The 19,518-nt window shown below is 44.4% G+C and overlaps 1 protein-coding gene across 3 annotated transcripts in view; it reads right to left on the bottom strand.

The window, feature by feature from the left end:
* LOC146207034 (cyclin-dependent kinase 14-like) overlaps window positions 1-19,518 on the bottom strand; it is a 222,876-nt gene that overhangs the window by 51,203 nt on the left and 152,155 nt on the right. For all 3 annotated transcript variants that reach the window (XM_084592726.1, XM_084592665.1, XM_084592597.1), the window contains one exon: window positions 6,645-6,724. In XM_084592726.1, the coding sequence (XP_084448852.1) occupies window positions 6,645-6,724 (80 nt within the window). The remainder of the gene's footprint in view (window positions 1-6,644; window positions 6,725-19,518) is intronic.

The following is a 19,518-nucleotide window of genomic DNA, read 5'->3' as shown; positions in this document are numbered from 1 at the left end:
GGTTAGGGGGAAGGCAGAAGAGTTCAGGATCTCGCTACAGAATAGATATTCAGCTCTAACCGAGGATGGCGACATTACCCTAGAAGCAATGAACAATAATTTCAAAGATATCATTACTGAGTGTGCGGTAGAAGTAGGCGGTAGGATAGTTAGGATCCCGGTAAGCTGTCTAAGGAGACAAAAAATTTGATTAAGAAACGCCAGAGTATGAAAGCTTCCAATCCAACAGACCAGATTGAATTGTCCGAGATATCAAAGCTAATCAATAAGTGCAAAGTGGCCGATATAAGGAAGTATCAAATGGAGAAAATTGAGCATGCTGTAAAGAACGGCGGAAGCCTTAAAGCGGTAAAGAAGAAATTGGGCATAGGCAAAAAACCAGATGTATGCGATAAGGGACAAGGAGGGCAACGTCATCACGAATATGGACAAGATAGTCAAAGTAGCCGAGGAGTTCTATACAGATCTCTACAGTAGCCAAAGTAGTCAGGACCATAAGGGGATTGGCGGTAGAGAAAAACAGTCGGATGTTCCACCAGTTAGAAGGACGAGGTCAAGAAAGCATTAAAAACTATGAAAAGGGGGAAATCAGCTGGAGAGGATCAGATAACTACAGATTTGCTGAAGGACGGGGGGGATATCGTGTTAGAAAAGCTGGCCACCCTGTATACGAACAAAGGGCGATTCCTAGTAGCTCCAGGACGAATGAAGCGGCTGGGCTAAAGCCAAAAGGACGCTCAGTTGTGGATGTGTCGGGAAGCGACCGGAAAGTCCGATGTTGCAAGGAGATATATCACATAGCAACATGGAATGTAAGATCTATGACGCAAGGTAAACTGGATGTCGTCAAGCGAGAAATGGACAGATTGAACATTGATATCTTGGGTATCAGCGAGCTCAAGTGGACCGGAATGGGAGAATTTAACTCCGGCGACCATTACGTCTTTTATTGTGGGCACGAATCCAAGAGAAGGAATGGGGTCGCTGTCATAGTAAACAGAAAAATGGGCAAAGCAGTGCTAGGGTACAACCCCAAAAACGACCGAATGATTTCACTTCGGATCCAAGGTCACCCTTTCAACATAACAGTTATCCAAGTCTATGCACCAACCACTACTGCTGAAGAAGCTGACGTTGAGAGATTTTATGCGGACCTACAATGCCTTTTAGACCGCACCCCATCATCAGACGTCGTTTTTCTCATAGGAGACTGGAATGCTAAGGTCGGGAGTGAAGAAATATCCGGAATTATAGGCAAGTTCGGTCTTGGCGAGCCAAATGAAGCTGGGCAGAGGCTAGTAGAGTTTTGTCAAGAAAACAACCTGACCATAGCGAATACTCATTTTCAACAGCACAAGAGGCGCCTGTACACATGGACTTCACTGGACGGTCTGTATAGGAATCAGATCGATTATATTCTTTGCCGGCAGAGATGGAGAAGCGCTATACAAGCAGTAAAAACAAGGCCTGGGGCCGATTGTGGCACCAATCATCAGCTTCTTGTTGCCAAATTTAAGCTTCGATTGAGGAAAATGCAAAAAACTAGAAGGTCTTTCAGGTATGATCTGGATCAAATTCCATCAGAATATGCTGTGGAAGTGAGGAATCGATTTCAAGAATTAGATCTAGAAGACAGAGAGCCTGAAGAGATGTGGACTGATGTTCGTGATATAATACAAGAAGTTGCTACTAAGGTAGTTCCAAAGCAAAAGAAAAGCAAGAAAGCAAACTGGTTATCAGAAGAGGCTTTGCAAATAGCTGAGGAAAGGAGGATGGCTAAAGTTATGGGGGAAAGAGAAAGATACAAGGTTCTCAATGCAGATTTTCAAAAAATAGCAAGAAGGGATAACCAGTTAGCTTTCTTGCATTTCTTTTGCTTTTATTTCCCCATTAAAAGCGGCATCCAAGAAAGATGGAATTGTTACCAAAAATGCAGATTTCTCATGTTGCTTTACACTCAGGTTCAACTCCTAAACCATACTTTCAGAGATTTTGCTATGCATCAGAAGATTACACCATTCCCATGAACCTGTTCATTACAATACTTTACAGCTACTTCCCCATTAAAAGCGGCATCCAAGAAGGATGGAATTGTTACCAAAAATGCAGATTTCTCATTGCTTTACACTCAGGTTCAACTCCTAAATCATACTTTCAAAGATTTTACAGCGCATCAGCAGATTACATCATTCCCATGAACCTGTTCATTACAATACTTTACAGCTACTTCCCCATTAAAAGCGGCATCCAAGAATGATGGAATTGTTACCAAAAATGCAGATTTCTCATATTGCTTTACACTGAGGTTCAACTCCTAAACCATACTATCAAAGATTTTGCAGCGCATCAGAAGATTACACCATTCCTATGAACCTGTTCATTACAATACTTTACAGCTACTTCCCCATTAAAAGCGGCATCCAAGAAGGATGGAATTGTTACCAAAAATGCAGATTTCTCATTGCTTTACACTCAGGTTCAATTCCTAAACCATACTTTCAAAGATTTTGCAGCGCATCAGAAGATTACATCATTCCTATGAACCTGTTCATTACAATACTTTACAGCTACTTCCCCATTAAAAGCGGCATCCAAGAAGGATGGAATTGTTACCAAAAATGCAGATTTCTCATATTGCTTTACACTGAGGTTCAACTCCTAAACCATACTTTCAAAGATTTTGCAGCGCATCAGAAGATTACACCATTCCTATGAACCTGTTCATTACAATACTTTACAGCTACTTCCCCATTAAAAGCGGCATCCAAGAAGGATGGAATTGTTACCAAAAATGCAGATTTCTCATTGCTTTACACTCAGGTTCAATTCCTAAACCATACTTTCAAAGATTTTGCAGCGCATCAGAAGATTACATCATTCCTATGAACCTGTTCATTACAATACTTTACAGCTACTTCCCCATTAAAAGCGGCATCCAAGAAGGATGGAATTGTTACCAAAAATGCAGATTTCTCATTGCTTTACACTCAGGTTCAATTCCTAAACCATACTTTCAAAGATTTTGCAGCGCATCAGAAGATTACACCATTCCTATGAACCTGTTCATTACAATACTTTACAGCTACTTCCCCATTAAAAGCGGCATCCAAGAAGGATGGAATTGTTACCAAAAATGCAGATTTCTCATTGCTTTACACTCAGGTTCAATTCCTAAACCATACTTTCAAAGATTTTGCAGCGCATCAGAAGATTACACCATTCCTATGAACCTGTTCATTACAATACTTTACAGCTACTTCCCCATTAAAAGCGGCATCCAAGAAGGATGGAATTGTTACCAAAAATGCAGATTTCTCATTGCTTTACACTGAGGTTCAACTCCTAAACCATACTATCAAAGATTTTGCAGCGCATCAGAAGATTACACCATTCCTATGAACCTGTTCATTACAATACTTTACAGCTACTTCCCCATTAAAAGCGGCATCCAAGAAGGATGGAATTGTTACCAAAAATGCAGATTTCTCATTGCTTTACACTCAGGTTCAATTCCTAAACCATACTTTCAAAGATTTTGCAGCGCATCAGAAGATTACACCATTCCTATGAACCTGTTCATTACAATACTTTACAGCTACTTCCCCATTAAAAGCGGCATCCAAGAAGGATGGAATTGTTAGCAAAAATGCAATTTCTCATATTGCTTTACACTCAGGTTCAACTCCTAAATCATACTTTCAAAGATTTTGCAGCGCATCAGAAGATTACATCATTCCCATGAACCTGTTCATTACAATACTTTACAGCTACTTCCCCATTAAAAGCGGCATCCAAGAAGGATGGAATTGTTACCAAAAATGCACATTTCTCATTGCTTTACACTCAGGTTCAATTCCTAAACCATACTTTCAAAGATTTTGCAGCGCATCAGAAGATTACACCATTCCTATGAACCTGTTCATTACAATACTTTACAGCTACTTCCCCATTAAAAGCGGCATCCAAGAAGGATGGAATTGTTACCAAAAATGCAGATTTCTCATTGCTTTACACTGAGGTTCAACTCCTAAACCATACTATCAAAGATTTTGCAGCGCATCAGAAGATTACACCATTCCTATGAACCTGTTCATTACAATACTTTACAGCTACTTCCCCATTAAAAGCGGCATCCAAGAAGGATGGAATTGTTACCAAAAATGCAGATTTCTCATTGCTTTACACTCAGGTTCAATTCCTAAACCATACTTTCAAAGATTTTGCAGCGCATCAGAAGATTACACCATTCCTATGAACCTGTTCATTACAATACTTTACAGCTACTTCCCCATTAAAAGCGGCATCCAAGAAGGATGGAATTGTTAGCAAAAATGCAATTTCTCATATTGCTTTACACTCAGGTTCAACTCCTAAATCATACTTTCAAAGATTTTGCAGCGCATCAGAAGATTACATCATTCCCATGAACCTGTTCATTACAATACTTTACAGCTACTTCCCCATTAAAAGCGGCATCCAAGAAGGATGGAATTGTTACCAAAAATGCACATTTCTCATATTGCTTTACACTCAGGTTCAACTCCTAAACCATACTTTCAAAGATTTTGCAGCGCATCAGAAGATTACACCATTCCTATGGACCTGTTCATTACAATACTTTACAGCTACTTCCCCATTAAAAGCGGCATCCAAGAAGGATGGAATTGTTACCAAAAATGCAGATTTCTCATTGCTTTACACTCAGGTTCAATTCCTAAACCATACTTTCAAAGATTTTGCAGCGCATCAGAAGATTACACCATTCCTATGGACCTGTTCATTACAATACTTTACAGCTACTTCCCCATTAAAAGCGGCATCCAAGAAGGATGGAATTGTTACCAAAAATGCACATTTCTCATATTGCTTTACACTCAGGTTCAACTCCTAAACCATACTTTCAAAGATTTTGCAGCGCGTCAGAAGATTACATCATTCCCATGAACCTGTTCATTACAATACTTTACAGCTACTTCCCCATTAAAAGCGGCATCCAAGAAGGATGGAATTGTTACCAAAAATGCAGATTTCTCATTGCTTTACACTCAGGTTCAATTCCTAAACCATACTTTCAAAGATTTTGCAGCGCATCAGAAGATTACACCATTCCTATGGACCTGTTCATTACAATACTTTACAGCTACTTCCCCATTAAAAGCGGCATCCAAGAAGGATGGAATTGTTACCAAAAATGCAATTTCTCATATTGCTTTACACTCAGGTTCAAAGATTTTGCAGCGCATCAGAAGATTACATCATTCCCATGAACCTGTTCATTACAATACTTTACAGCTACTTCCCCATTAAAAGCGGCATCCAAGAAGGATGGAATCGTTACCAAAAATGCAGATTTCTCATATTGCTTTACACTCAGGTTCAACTCCTAAACCATACTTTCAAAGATTTTGCAGCGCATCAGAAGATTACACCATTCCTATGAACCTGTTCATTACAGTACTTTACAGCTACTTCCCCATTAAAAGCGGCATCCAAGAAGGATGGAATTGTTACCAAAAATGCAGATTTCTCATTGCTTTACACTCAGGTTCAATTCCTAAATCAGACTTTCAAAGATTTTGCTGCGCATCAGGAGATTATACCATTCCCATCAACCTGTTCATTACAATACTTTACAGCTACTTCCCTATTAAAAGCGGCATCCAAGAAGGATGGAATTGTTAGCAAAAATGCAGATTTCTCATACTGCTTTTATACTCAGGTTGAATTCCTAAAAGAAGCTAGGAAAGAACAGCACAACTGTGTGTACATGCACAGGAGTAGGAACTGGAATTTAACTTTGCATTCAGCTCCATGGTTTCACTCCTCATATTCAATGTAAACACCTCTGAAAACAAAAAACTCAAAAGCACTTGTCTCTGGTATGAGAGGTAAAAAGGCAATCAAAAGCTTCTTTTGTTGTGTTATGCTGAATGACTCCATGCGACAATTTTTCCAAATCCCTTTTAGTCCCTGGCACTGTTTAAAAGAGCCGATACCTAATCCGAAGCAATTCATCGCTTCGCCATCATCATCGCCATGTTTCAAATCTCCGTGTAGTTCTCGAGTTCTTGTAACATGTACTAAAGGCTTGTTAATTTACTTCATTCATGGCTACACGTGGGCCTGTACTTCCTGCAATGAACAAATAAACTGACACGAAATCATTTATTTCATGAAACCTAATTAATACAACAATATATAAATTCCTATAGGAATTATTGGCGACTCAAGCCTAACAGAGCTAAACAAGCTTTCAAGCGCATCTTGTTCCGAGTGGCTAAACAGTAGACACTGTATTTTAAAAGAAGCTCAACCATGAGAAAGCGAGAATACCCTTTCAAAAATTTTGTTGGCATTCTGCCTATATTCATTCGTGCTTTCCCAACCACACTTGTGATGAAATGCTTCTTTTGGTGAAGCATGCATTCCGTTCCATGACCATATTACTCCAAGCAAGTACATTTTTTAGTCATTTGCGGGCAGATTCGTCCCGCTTTATCCTCTGCAGCTATCGCTCGGCATTAAAGCAACCATGTCTCTTAAAACGCAAGTGCTACAGAATATGCGCTGATAGTATAACCTAGTCAACAAAAGGAGGAAACAAAGCATTTCACTTCATTCAAATGAGCTGAGAAAAGGCTTACCTTCCCTGATTGCTGTGAATGGCGTCCCTTCTTCAGGCTGTAGCCTGATCTCCTTCAGTGCCACTATTTTACCCATGAGACTAGAATGGAAGAAAAGAGAGCGGGGTGATGCCACACATGACTAGCATAACAATTTGCATGGATGGTATTTTGGCTACACACTACTAGAGTGCCAAGAGGAGATCACATAGTGCTGCTGATTTGCTTTTGAAATGCCTATCTACAGTTAAGGGCAATTTTTCAATATCTGCAGCAGTTGTTGTTCCCCTCAATGTCCTGATTTTAGGGCTTTTCATGATGCATGGCTGGAGGTGAGGTATAATGTGATCACTGTCTCCAATTAGATCCCTCCCCTCCTTGTTGTGCATAGCAAGAAAGCCATGAAAATGACCCCAAGAGCTGCACGTCACTATACCCTAAGTAGTTCTTTGCAGCACGACCAAAGCTACGATAAGTGCAGAGTCTGACAGTGCGAATGTAGTGCCTGTATAAAGTGGCTGTAAAGCATATGGGATAGCATGCTGTAAAGCCCGCATTTGCGAAACGCTATTTCAAATCGAACCTTAATGTAAACTCTATTTACATACGGTATTTCCAGACTAGCATTGTAGACTCTTGCGTATGCTGAAATCACGTTTTCAATATGGTGACGTGCTTCACAGCAGGGCGCCTCGTTTCGCAGACAACTCGTCATCGTTACTGTATTTTTTGGTTTGTTCACTGGTTATAAATGGTGCATCCGGCATTCGTTTGGCCTCATCTCACCTACACCACCATTCATCATCATCAGGTTGCCTTTATTTTTCTTCTGGCCAACAACTCTGCCTCTACTAGGCCTAAAGGAAAAAGTGGGTTCGATGACAAAATGGTTTCAGTTGAGAAAACCAGATGGTGCCACCAGGCTCAAGTTGCCACCATAGCTTCGTTTGCATGCAATGATCTAAAGATGTGACAAACAGCGTAACGTCACTCAAAACGCAATTCTAAAATTTACGAATGTGTTTTCAAGGTTCCGTACAGAGAAGGATCTATTTATACTTTTTTACAACCATATCTGCATAAGCATCTGCATTAATATCCCTTTTGATCCCATGACTGAGCCGATAAATTCCTGGACATTGGTCAGTAATGTCCCCAAGGAGGCTAGACAGCGCTCAAGGGTAGTCTTTTCCTCTTTCAGTCAGTAGCTCCTGTTTTTTCTTTCAGCATGTTGGCGATAAGCCGTTTCCCTTGAGAAGGTTTCTAGTGACTGGCACCTTCGGTGCATCACCCCCAAAATGATTCCAGTATAATTTTATTTGATGCAGGCTTTGCCTAATTATTATTGATAAACAGGCTCAATGATGAAGTACCTTCCTGCTTTCCCAGCAGAAGCATTAGAACTCGTAGTTTTATGCAGCTGGACAAGTTTCCCAACTTTGCGGTAACTGCATTACTTCCCCTTTCAAAGGCGATTGAAAAAGCTGGGAGGAGGTGCTATGTCACATGAACAGCATGAACAGCTCATCTTAAATTTACTTGCCAAGAAATATTTATCACTGCTCCAAACATGCTTGTCTAGATTAAAAAAACTTTTTTGAATTAGGCACAGCATAAGGTGGGTTATACCTCTGCCGCCAGTGCACTGTCATCCTTTCAATTATGGCCGTTCCCAAATCAAGGATGCACAACTAAAACCTACGATCAGCCTGCTGTGCTTCTCACGGTTACAGTGTACTACAATAATGGCAGCGGTGGCGTAAAGATAGAGCATCCGCCTCACATGCAAGAGGACCATGGTTCAAATCCCGGTGCTGCGCAATTCTCCACAGGATAAAAAAAATATATATATTCCGCGTGTTGATGGAATGGCATAAACAGATTTGGGGTGCGACCTGATACCGGTGAACACCTCCGGCAACGCACTCCCTCACCAGAACAGGAGTTGGCCACCCTGGTGCAGTAATTGGCCACAACCTCCCATGATTAGTCCTATAAAAACCCGGCCCTCAGTCACCAGCCGCTGCGGAACTGACCACGGCGGCGGTCAGACCTGTGACACAGCAGGGGGTGCTAAGAATTCCTCGCTCCAAGGACAGGCCGCCATTGGAAACTGACCACGGCAACGTTTAACGCTAGAACCCTAGCTAGTGCAGCTAGTTTAGCAGTGCTGATAGAGAACTAGAGGGTATGAAATGGGATGTCATAGGGCTTGGCGAGGTTAGGAGGCCGAATGAGGCATATACTGTACTGAGGAGCGGAATCTATTGTGTTATCGAGAAGCGAGAACTAGGAGTAGGTTTCCTTGTCAATAAGGATATAGCTGGTAATATAGAAGAAATCTATAGCAGGCATCATAATTAAGCTTAATAAGCGGTATAAACTGAAAATTGTATAGGCCTACGCACCTACATGTAGTCATGATGACCAGGCAGTTGAAAGCTTCTATGAAGATGTAGAATCGGCAATGCGGAAAGGAAAGACGCAGTATACTGTACTAATGGGTGACTTCAATGCCAAGGTAGGGAAAAAGCAGGCAGGAGGCCAGGCAGTGGGCGACTACAGCATTGACTCCAGGAATAGATGGGGGAGTTACTAGTTGAGTTTGCAGAGTGCAATGACATAAGAATCATGAATACCTTCTTTAGCAAATGGAAGAACCGGAAGTGGACATGGAAAAGCCTTAACGGGGAGACTAAAAATGAAATTGATTTCATACTGTGTTCTAACCCCACCATTATGCAGGATGCAGAGGTAATCGGAAAGGTGAAATGCAGTGACCACAGGATGGTAAAGTCTCGAAATCATCTGGTTTTGAAGAGGGAGTGGAACAAATTAGTGAGGAAGAAGTCTATCAATGAATTAGCGGTGAGGGGAAACATAGAAGAGTTCAGGACCTCGCTAGAGAATTGATATTCAGCTCTGACCAAGGATGACCACATTAGCCTAGAAGCAATGAACAACAAATTCAGAGATATCATTACAGAGTGCACAGTAGAAGTAGGCGGTATAATTGTTAGGATACCGGTAAACTGCCTAAGGAGATGAAAGATTTGATTAAGAAACGCCAAGGTATGAAAGCCTCCAACCCAACAGACCGGACAGAACTGGCAGAGATATCAAAGCTAATCAATAGGCGCAAGGTGGCCGACATAAGAAAGTATAACATGAAGAAAATTGAGCATGCTCTAAACAACGGTTGTAGCCTGAAAGCGGTAAAGAGGAAATTGGGAATAGGCAAAAATCAGATGTATGTACTGAGGGACAAGGCAGGCAATGTCATTACTAAGATAAACAAGATAGTCAAATTAGCCGAGGAGTTCTATACGGAGCTTTACAGTAGCAGGACAAAAATGAAATTTGCTGTAGTGAACAGCAATCAGATGTCCTGCCAGTAACGAACACCGAAGTTAAGAAAGCCTTAGAAGCTATGAAAAAAGAGGAAAGCAGTTGGGGAGGATCAGGTAACTATAAATTTGTTGAAGGACGGAGGGGATATCATGCTAGAAAAACTGGCCACCCTGTATACACAATGCCTGATGACATCGAAATTATCAGAATCATGAAACCACTCTAACATTATCTTAATTCATAAGAAAGGGCATGCTAAAGACTTGAAAAATTACAGACCAATCAGCTTACTATCAGTTACATACAAGGTCTCTACCAAGGTAATCGCTAATAGGATCAAGACAACCTTAGACTTTCATCAACCAAGGGATCAAGCAGGATTTCGGAAAGAGTGCTCTACCATCGATCATACCCACACGATAAATCATGTGATAGAAAAGTGCTAAGAATATAACCAGCCCCTATACATATCATTAATAGACGAGAAAGCATTTGACTCGGTCGAAATCTCAGCAGTCATGCAGGCATTGTGAGATCAGGGTGTAGGTAAGCCATATGTGAAAGTACTGGAATATATATATATATAGTTGCTGCACAAAAACCATCTCTCTGCATAAAGAAAGGGATAAAATTCAAATTAAGAAAGGTGTTAGGCAAGGAGACATCTCCCCAGTGCTATTTGAAGCTTGCTTAAAGAGTGTATTTAAAGGTATGGAATGGGAGCAGTTAGGCCTCAGGGAGGATGAAGAATATCTCAGTAATTTGCAATTCGCTGATGATATTGCCTTGTTAAGTAACTCAGGGGACCAACTGCAGCTAATGATAAATGATCTAGACAGGAGAAGCAGAAAGGCAGGCCTAAATATTAATATGCAGAAGTCTATGAACAGCCTGGGAAAGGAACATCAGTTTAAAATATGTAGCGAAGCGTTGGAAGTAGTAGACATATGTCTACTTAGGACAGGTAGCGACCGCAGATCCGGACCACGAAGGGGAAATAACTAGAAAAATAAGATTGCGATGGAGCGCATTTGGAAGGTATTTAAGCATTATGACTAGCAACGTACCGGTATCACTCAAGAGGAAAGTGTAGAACAGTTGCATCCTACCAGTACTGACCTATAGGGCTGAAACATGAAGGCTAACGAAAAGGGTTCTACTTAAGTTGAGGACAACACAGAGGGCCATGAAACGAAAATGGTAGGTGTAATGTTAAGAGATAGGAAGCGTGCAGAGTGGGTCAGAGAAATACCTCCAGTTGCTGGCATTCTAGCGGAAATCAAGAAGAAATGGGCATGGGCAGAACATGTAGTTCGAAGGGAGGATAACCGATGGTTGCTTAGGGTAACAAACTGGATTCCAAGGGAAGGTAAGCGTAGCAGGGGCTGGCAGAAAATTAGGTGGATGAGATTAAGAAATTTGCAGGGGTAAAGTGGATGCAGCTAGCACAGGACAAGGTTAATTGGAGGAAAATTGGAGAGGCCTTCGCCCTGCAGTGGGTATAGTCCGGCTGATGATAATAACAATACTGCGGCTGGTTAATTGGATCAGATCCTATTATTTGCAGGCAATACAATGGTTCACTGTACAGCAAAAACTTCCTTCCGCTAAATTTGACGTCGGTACACTTAGGCAGCTGGTTTGGAGCATACAGGGCTTTGGAGCAGGAAAAGCAGTTAGGAGCAGAATGGAGCAGCGCTTTCACCCCTGCACATGGGTATCATCCCACAACAACCTATCTCCGTTTTGCCCTAGTGCTTCTTGCAATCTAGAAATGACCATGCAATCCATGAAAGTATGTGGCGCAGTGTGCAGTTAACATCGCATTCATACAACCAGCACATATGTTTCACATTCCAGGAAACTCTGCACTGCAAATGGAGGCCTTCACTTGGGTTTCCCCTCAAATGCAGACCAGACCAAATTTACATGACAAATTACCTAGAAATCCAACGGTTGAGAACACACTTCCTGTTATGTTTGGAACCAAGGTCCGAATATAACGCCAATATTCTTTTTTTGCAGCTCTTGAGTTACGAGGGGAAATCAACCTTTCGGCAAAGGGAGGCAAACAAAAATGGCCACAAGGAAAGGCCAGAAGGTGGCAGCAACGAACAATGGCGCAGCAGCAGGCTTTACAGTGACAATTAAAGGGACAGAGACGATTGTGAAAATATTGGCATATCTCACCATCTGGTGGTAGTATCTGTAACCAAAAATGTATATTCTGAATTCATCAAGAAAGTCAGGTTTCAGTGGATGGTGGCATCATACCGTTTCCTTTCACTCCTGCTCCATGGCATCTGCTCAGAGTGTCAGATGTTTTATAACTATGCCATAGTGTCACACAGTAATCGTGCTTGATTCTCTTTTAAAATGTATTTAGAACAGAAAATCACGCAACCAAAGATGCTGCTTCGTGGGGATTCAACTTTCCCCTTGCCTGCATGATGTGGCGAACACCCTCCCGTTCAAGGGCAGCTTTCGTCCTTGCCCTCTTGGCTTCCTTCCCTCAGACCTACTGTGGAGGGAGAGATGATGCAGAAGCTGCAACGATCGAGGGTCATTGGTAACTCCCAATAAACAGCTTGGCCCACTGGCTATGCCGTTCTTTATAGCCATGGGTGCGGTCTGAGCTGGCGGGGTTTGGCTCTGAGAGCAGAGCAAATGCCCCCACAACTTGCAGCAGTTTCTGTGGCACATTTCATTGAGTTTATTTAGCTTATTTCATTCTATTTAAACTGCCTTAGTACACTCAATTACACAAAATCTATGAATCTTAATGACACGTTCTGCACATGACCTAGGTGGCATGGCAGTCTGTGTTCACAGAGCTGCATAGAGTTATACAGTTGAACCCAGGTATATCCAACTCGAAGGGAGTTGCAAACTAGATCGATATACAGAAACTGATTTGACACCTTGCGACTGCAACGAATGAAACTGTACTTACTAGCGTAATGAACCTACTCACATAATGAACATAATGAACCCAGCCCCGCAGAATAAAATGTTAGTCGTTAGCACTTCCCTCCGTTCCTCGGCAGCGCGCCAATACGCTGACATCATGGCATGTAAGGCAGAGTGCCAGGAGTGTCCACGGTGGCTCGCCCAGTCGCACAAATCTGCTTTTGAGCATGTTCACGCCACAACTGGGGTGGGCACAACATAACATACCCCGTGCGACGTTCTGAGCTGGCTTTTACAACACACTGCCCACCGCGTGCACAGGAGAAGGCATCCTACATTCTGTGCAGCACATGCTGCTGGAAATGAAGAGAGAAAATGAAGGAAAGAATTTTCCCTTCCTCCATATTCCCACAGCCCCATGGAGGTAAGAAAGAATGCACACAATCTCTTGCGTTGTTTCCACTCCACCCAACACTGTGACTGCTCTGTACCAGCCGTTGCCAAACCGGTTCTGTTCCTTCCACACGTGGCTTGACAACATCACGCGGCAAATGACCGAGGGTGATGAGGTACACCTTTCAGCGAACGAAGCAGAGTTCGATATATCCAACGACTGTGAAATTGGAGTTCATATGATGCAACTTTCCTATACTTTTACATGAGATTTTCAAGGGGTTAGTTTGTGAGTGTGATATAACCAGATTCGAAATAATATCCGGGGCAGACTGTATACTAACCGTATGTCATGTTGTCCACGATGTCAGAGTTTTTAGATGCCATATACTATTGAAAACACGAGAATACCATAAGAAAAATTAAGTTTTAAATAGCTCTACTATGTTTCTTGGCTCCACAGCTGGCCATTTGTTAGCTTAGGGATGGAACTTTCGAAAAACTCAGTAGACTGTCTCTTTAAAGCTACTATTTTATAATACAATCATGAGCTCTCATTACAATCATAATACAATTTTTTTCCTTTTTGTTCCAGACACCAACTCCCCTTGCCTTACATCCATTGTTATTTACATAACAGTAATTAGAACATTTCTCTCTGGTCCAATAGAAGGCTGAATTAAAATGAGTTTACTATAGGCACCCTACACCCGCTAGGCGCCACCACTATCAAAGCTGCGTTCAGCGCCCTGCGTGACCAGTTCCTCGTCCATGTCAGGAAGGCTCCCTCCGCATCTCCACAGGGATGGTGTCTGCTAGCGGTGGTATGGTGGTGGTGAAAAACTTTATATTTAGGAGCCTTAAGTGATTACATCCTAATGGCGGGTCGGCTCTTGGCTGCGTGTTGTGGCCGGAAGCTGGCGCTTCCCAGCGACACCCAAAGCCCAGTCCGTCAGCCGCTTTTGAACGGCAGGGTCAGAGCTGGACACCGCAGCCTCCCATCTCTCGAGGTCGGAGAGTTGCCAAGTGGTTGGAGGGTGGAATTCCGAGCATTTGATCAAGATGTGCTCACAATCACCTTTAGGTGCCCCACACAGGGTGCACTGCGGCGAGAAGTCCTGGATGGATCAAAGCTAAGAAAGCAGGGGAATGTACAGGACTGAAGCTGGCGTCACGTTACCTGTTGTAGCTTAGTCATAGATTTATAGGGTAGATGGTTCGTTGATCACGGTAATGGAGAGAGATTTCGTGATAGAATACCATGCGCTCACGAGCATCTCCTATGGCATTGGCAGTCCCTGCTCGGCTGACGTATCCTCGAGCAAAAGAATGAGCTGCTTCGTTGCCTGGGTGACCCGTGTGAGCAGGCACCCATATTAATTGAATAGGGTGTTCGCGGGGGGGGGGAGGGGGGGGGGGAGGCGAGGAACCGGAAGGCTGGGCTAGAGATCTGACCGCGAGCAAAGTTCCGTACGGCGAGGGTAGATGATAATCGCTCCAACTGGGCTGAGCAGTGGGCTTCCGTGAGCTCACCTAGGGAGTTATATGGATGCCCATGTGAAGAAGGTGTTCATTGGAGGTGTAGCGGGGTAAGTTGAGGGCGGCCTTGTACGCCTGTCGGATAAGGGCGTTAACCTTGTCTTCCTCCACCCAAGGTAGGGGAGCGAGTACACAACGCGGCTCAGGACAAATGACTGTACCAGGCGTCTGAGGTCATGCTCGCGCATGCCATGATGGTGATTGGCTATGCAGCGAATGAGGCAGATTGTTTGATGAACCATCACCGTCAGCTTAGTGATGGTTGCGGTATTTATTTATTTATTTATTTGAAAATACTGCAGGCCGTTGCTTGGCCCAAGCAGGAGTGAATTCACATTGTTACATAATGAAAAGAATAAAATTATACAATATTAGCAGCACAAAAAATACAAAATATACATAAAACAATATTAGCAGGTATAAAGACGTTGTAATGCATCAGAAAAATTATGTGAGGATAAAACAGATGCTGGTAACGAATTCCAATCTTCCACTGTTCTAGGGAAAAAACTGAATTTAAAACTGTTGATTTTGGCAAAAATGGGAGTAAGTGAATGCTCATTAACACCGCGAGTCCTTCTTACTAGTGGGCGCTTAAGGCATTCTGGAAGCTTGAGTTTATTTTTTCCTGTTAAACTGTTAAAGAGGAATGTCAATCGGGCAATCTTTCTGCGGGTTTCCAGTGTATGAATGTTATGTAAATTCAGTAACTGTGTAGGGGAGTCCTCCCTTCTATATTTTCCGAATATAAACCTAACAGCTTTCTTGTTGACTTTTTCAAGAAGCATTGAATCTTACCCTAATGTAGCACTGGCACTGGAAGTGCATCCAGCTCTGTGGATTTGATTTGCTCAGGGGTATAATGTCGCTTGTGCATTCTGACAATGCAAATCTCTCATCTAGATGGAAGACCACGTAACTATTCACATGTTGACATATGCCTGTCGGAAGCAAATTTTCACTCCAAGACAAATGTTCTCTTCTTGAACCTGGACAGGCTACACATGTCTGTAGAACCTCCCAAAGACCCAGGTTTTTGACCCGGTGCCTTCTAGTATGGCTGCAACACTGTAAAGGGATATTACAGAAGGCTTGCAAAAGTGGAGTCCTCTTTACATTGCCATCGGGTTGAAACGCTGCTTAAAATTGAAGAAGACTTAATTCAGCCTGCTTTACAGAATATAGTGCCAGAAGAAGGTTAACGCTGCTGTGATTCTGTGCTTTGTGTACTGCGTCATCCAGGACTATCCTAATCTTGCCACGTAACATCTTGGTGGAGGTGATCAAAGATCCCCGTGTGCACACAAATCCATTTAAGCAGCCGAAAGCTGGATTTGCGCAGCGGCCGCCACCTACCTGGGATCACAACGTCAACAACGGCCACTATGACCTCTGAGGCAGCTCCTACCACCGCAACAACATCGGCACAACCACTCGTCCTCACAAACATCCGCCACCCTCCCATCTTCAATGGCGAAGACAAGACAGATGTTGACGACTGGCTGGATGAATACGAGCGATGCAGCCGGAACAATCATTGGGACGCGACCATCATGCTGGCCAATCTGATATTCTATTTGGCGGGAACCGCTCGCACATGGTTTCAAAATCACGAGCACGAGCTGGTGACCTGGGAAATTTGCAAGCAAAAGCTTCACGACTTGTTCGGAAAGCCCATTGGACGGGCTCTCGCAGCCAAAACCGAACTTTCGTCTCGCGCCCAATCCACCACGGAGTCCTACCTGGCCTACATTCAAGACGTGCTCGCGTTGTGTCGCAAGGCGAATAGCTCCATGCTGTTAAGTGAAAAGGTAGGGCACATCCTCAAGGGCATCGCAGATGACGCGTTCAACATCCTCTTCCGCATGGATTGCTCTACCGTCGAGTCGGTGCTTCAAGTTTGCCGAAGATTCGAGCAGGCTAAACAACGACGCCTGGTACATCGCTTTGAGCGCCTTCTGAACACGGCAGCCACATCATCCTGCGATGATCTGGCTCCTCTGCAACAGCCTTCTCAGTCCACAAAAATGACTCGGATCGTCAGGCGAGAACTCGAGGCATTAGCTCCTGCACCATTCCCCTCTCCAGTGCCTGACACCGTAGCCATGATACAGGCTGTTGTCCGACAGGAACTTGCCAACGTCGGTCTTTCCTCCAACCCCGTACCGCCCTCGTCACCATCGCATCCTGTTCCTGTAGTGGCTGCTGCAACCACTAGCCAAGCTCCCCCACGTCGCTACGTTAATCGCAATCCTGCAGAGTGGCGCACCTCAGATGACAGGCCAATTTGTTTTATTTGCTGTCGAGCCGGCCACACTTCCCGTTATTGCCGCAGTCGCACCTTCCCCACACCTCGTACCTATTACAATGCTGACCATCGGTACTACTACGGACCTCGACGCTTCCCTGCCCAACCTGAACAGCTCCGCCGCGCATATGATGGACCTGGACAATTCCCTGCTCACCCAGATGAACCTCACACCGAAGCCGTCTCAAGTGTCCGTCACTCCAGCCGATCTCCATCTCCACGGTCTCGTCAATCTCGTTCACCGCTACCTCGTCGCAACTCATCCCCATCATACGCCGGCGCCCACTCGGGAAACTAGCGAGTGCAGCGCCCGGGAGTGACGCTGCATTACAGACCCGGACTGTCAACTCGGAACTGACCCTCGCACCCAGACGTAACCTCATTGACATTTTTGTGGACGGAGTCTCAGTTTCTGCCCTTATTGACACTGGCGCCCACATTTCCGTTCTCAGTTCCTCGCTCCGTCAACGCCTCAACAAAGTCCTCACACCCGCTTCCTCATCTACCGTTCGTGTTGCTGATGGCAATACAGCTACTGTGATCGGTATGTGTACTGCGAGAATTACCATTGCCGACCGCCATATCCCTGTCCTATTTAGTCCTCACCAGTTGCCCTCACGACGTTATATTAGGACTCGACTTTTTAACTGCACATTCCGCGCTAATTGACTGTTCTTCTGGACTGCTTCATCTGGACCTGCCACTCTGTCCTGACAAACAGGCCTCTGATACCTCAACGCTCCGTCTCCGCTCCTCTACATTTAATCGTCTGCCACCAGAAGCTGCAGTGTATGTGCTCATGTCGCCTTTCCCCCCCCGTTCCTGATGGCGACTACGTTGTTTGCCCCATAACCGACGTGACACTGCAGCGTAGAATCGCTCTCCCTCATAACATCGTGCACGTAGAAAATAACAGCGCTTATATTCCAGTCTTGAACTTCGGCCTTTTTGTGCACGTCCTTCCTGAGGGCATTACTCTCGCCGAACTGACCCCACTGTCTGACGTCACAGTTGCCGCTCTTTTGCCTGACCCTACTGCTAAAGTGTCGACACGACCTGCACCGTCCCCATCTCTGGAGGCCCGCATATCAGGAATGGTTGCATCTAATTTGCGCCCTGACCGTGCTACCGCACTTACGAGTCTTCTGAATTCGTCCAGCGATATTTTTGATTTTGGTGACCGCCCCTTAGGACAAACATCCCTCGTTACACATCGTATCGACACCGGAGACGCCCGCCCAATTCCCAGAAGACCTTATCGAGTCGCCATTTCTGAACGACGCGTCATACAAGATGAAGTGGACAAGATGTTAGCAAAAAACATTATAGAGTCTTCGAGCAGTCCCTGGGCGTCGCCTGTCGTGCTTGTTAAAAAGAAGGACAATACCTGGAGATTCTGCGTTGATAACCGACACCTCAACAAAATTACAAAGAAAGACGTTTACCCGCTCCCCAGGATAGATGATGCCCTCGACTGCTTACACGGTGCCAGCTATTTCTCTTCCATTGATCTTCGGTCCGGTTATTGGCAGATCGCAGTCGACGAACGGGACCGAGAGAAGACCGCCTTCGTCACTCCCGATGGCCTGTATCAATTCAAGGTGATGCCTTTCGGCCTGTGTAATGCGCCCGCAACATTCGAGCGCATGATGGAGTCTCTCCTGCGCGGCTTGAAATGGACAACGTGCTTGTGTTATCTCGATGACGTCATTGTATTTTCTTCTACATTCGAGAGCCATCTCCAACGCCTTGATGCCATTCTTGGCGTCTTCCGAAGAGCTGGCCTTCAGCTGAACTCGAAGAAATGTAGCTTCGGCCGACGTGAACTCAAGGTGCTCGGTCACGTGGTCGACGCCCGTGGCGTTCAACCCGATCCAGACAAAATATGTGCTGTAAGTGCATTTCCTACACCCCGTTGTACCAGTGACGTGCGTAGTTTTCTTGGGCTTTGCTCCTATTTTCGGCAGTTTGTACCTAACTTTGCGGAGACGGCTCGTCCACTCACCAATCTTTTGAAGAACGACACTCCATTTTGCTGGGACCAAGAACAATCCTAAGCCTTTTCTGCGCTCATTGCAGCCCTCACCAACCTGCCCGTCCTGGCACACTTCAATCCTTCGGCACCAACGGAGGTACGCACCGACGCCAGTGGTCAAGGTATTGGTGCCATACTCGCCCAGCAGCAGATGGGTCGCACTCGCGTCATTGCTTATGCCAGTCGCCTCCTTTCTGCGGCGGAACGAAATTACTCGATCACAGAACGTGAGTGCTTAGCCCTCGTGTGGGCCATTACAAAGTTTCGCCTTTACTTGTTTGGCCGCCCGTTCTCCGTCATCACCGACCACCATGCCTTATGCTGGCTTTCTACGCTGAAGGACCCTACTGGTCGCCTGG

This window comes from Amblyomma maculatum, chromosome 1 (genome assembly GCF_055883805.1).
Source record: "Amblyomma maculatum isolate TAMU_Amacu chromosome 1, ASM5588380v1, whole genome shotgun sequence".
Lineage (NCBI taxonomy): Eukaryota > Metazoa > Arthropoda > Arachnida > Ixodida > Ixodidae > Amblyomma > Amblyomma maculatum.
The sequence above is the reverse complement of the archived record's forward strand: the minus strand, read 5'-3'. Positions and strand labels throughout refer to the sequence as shown.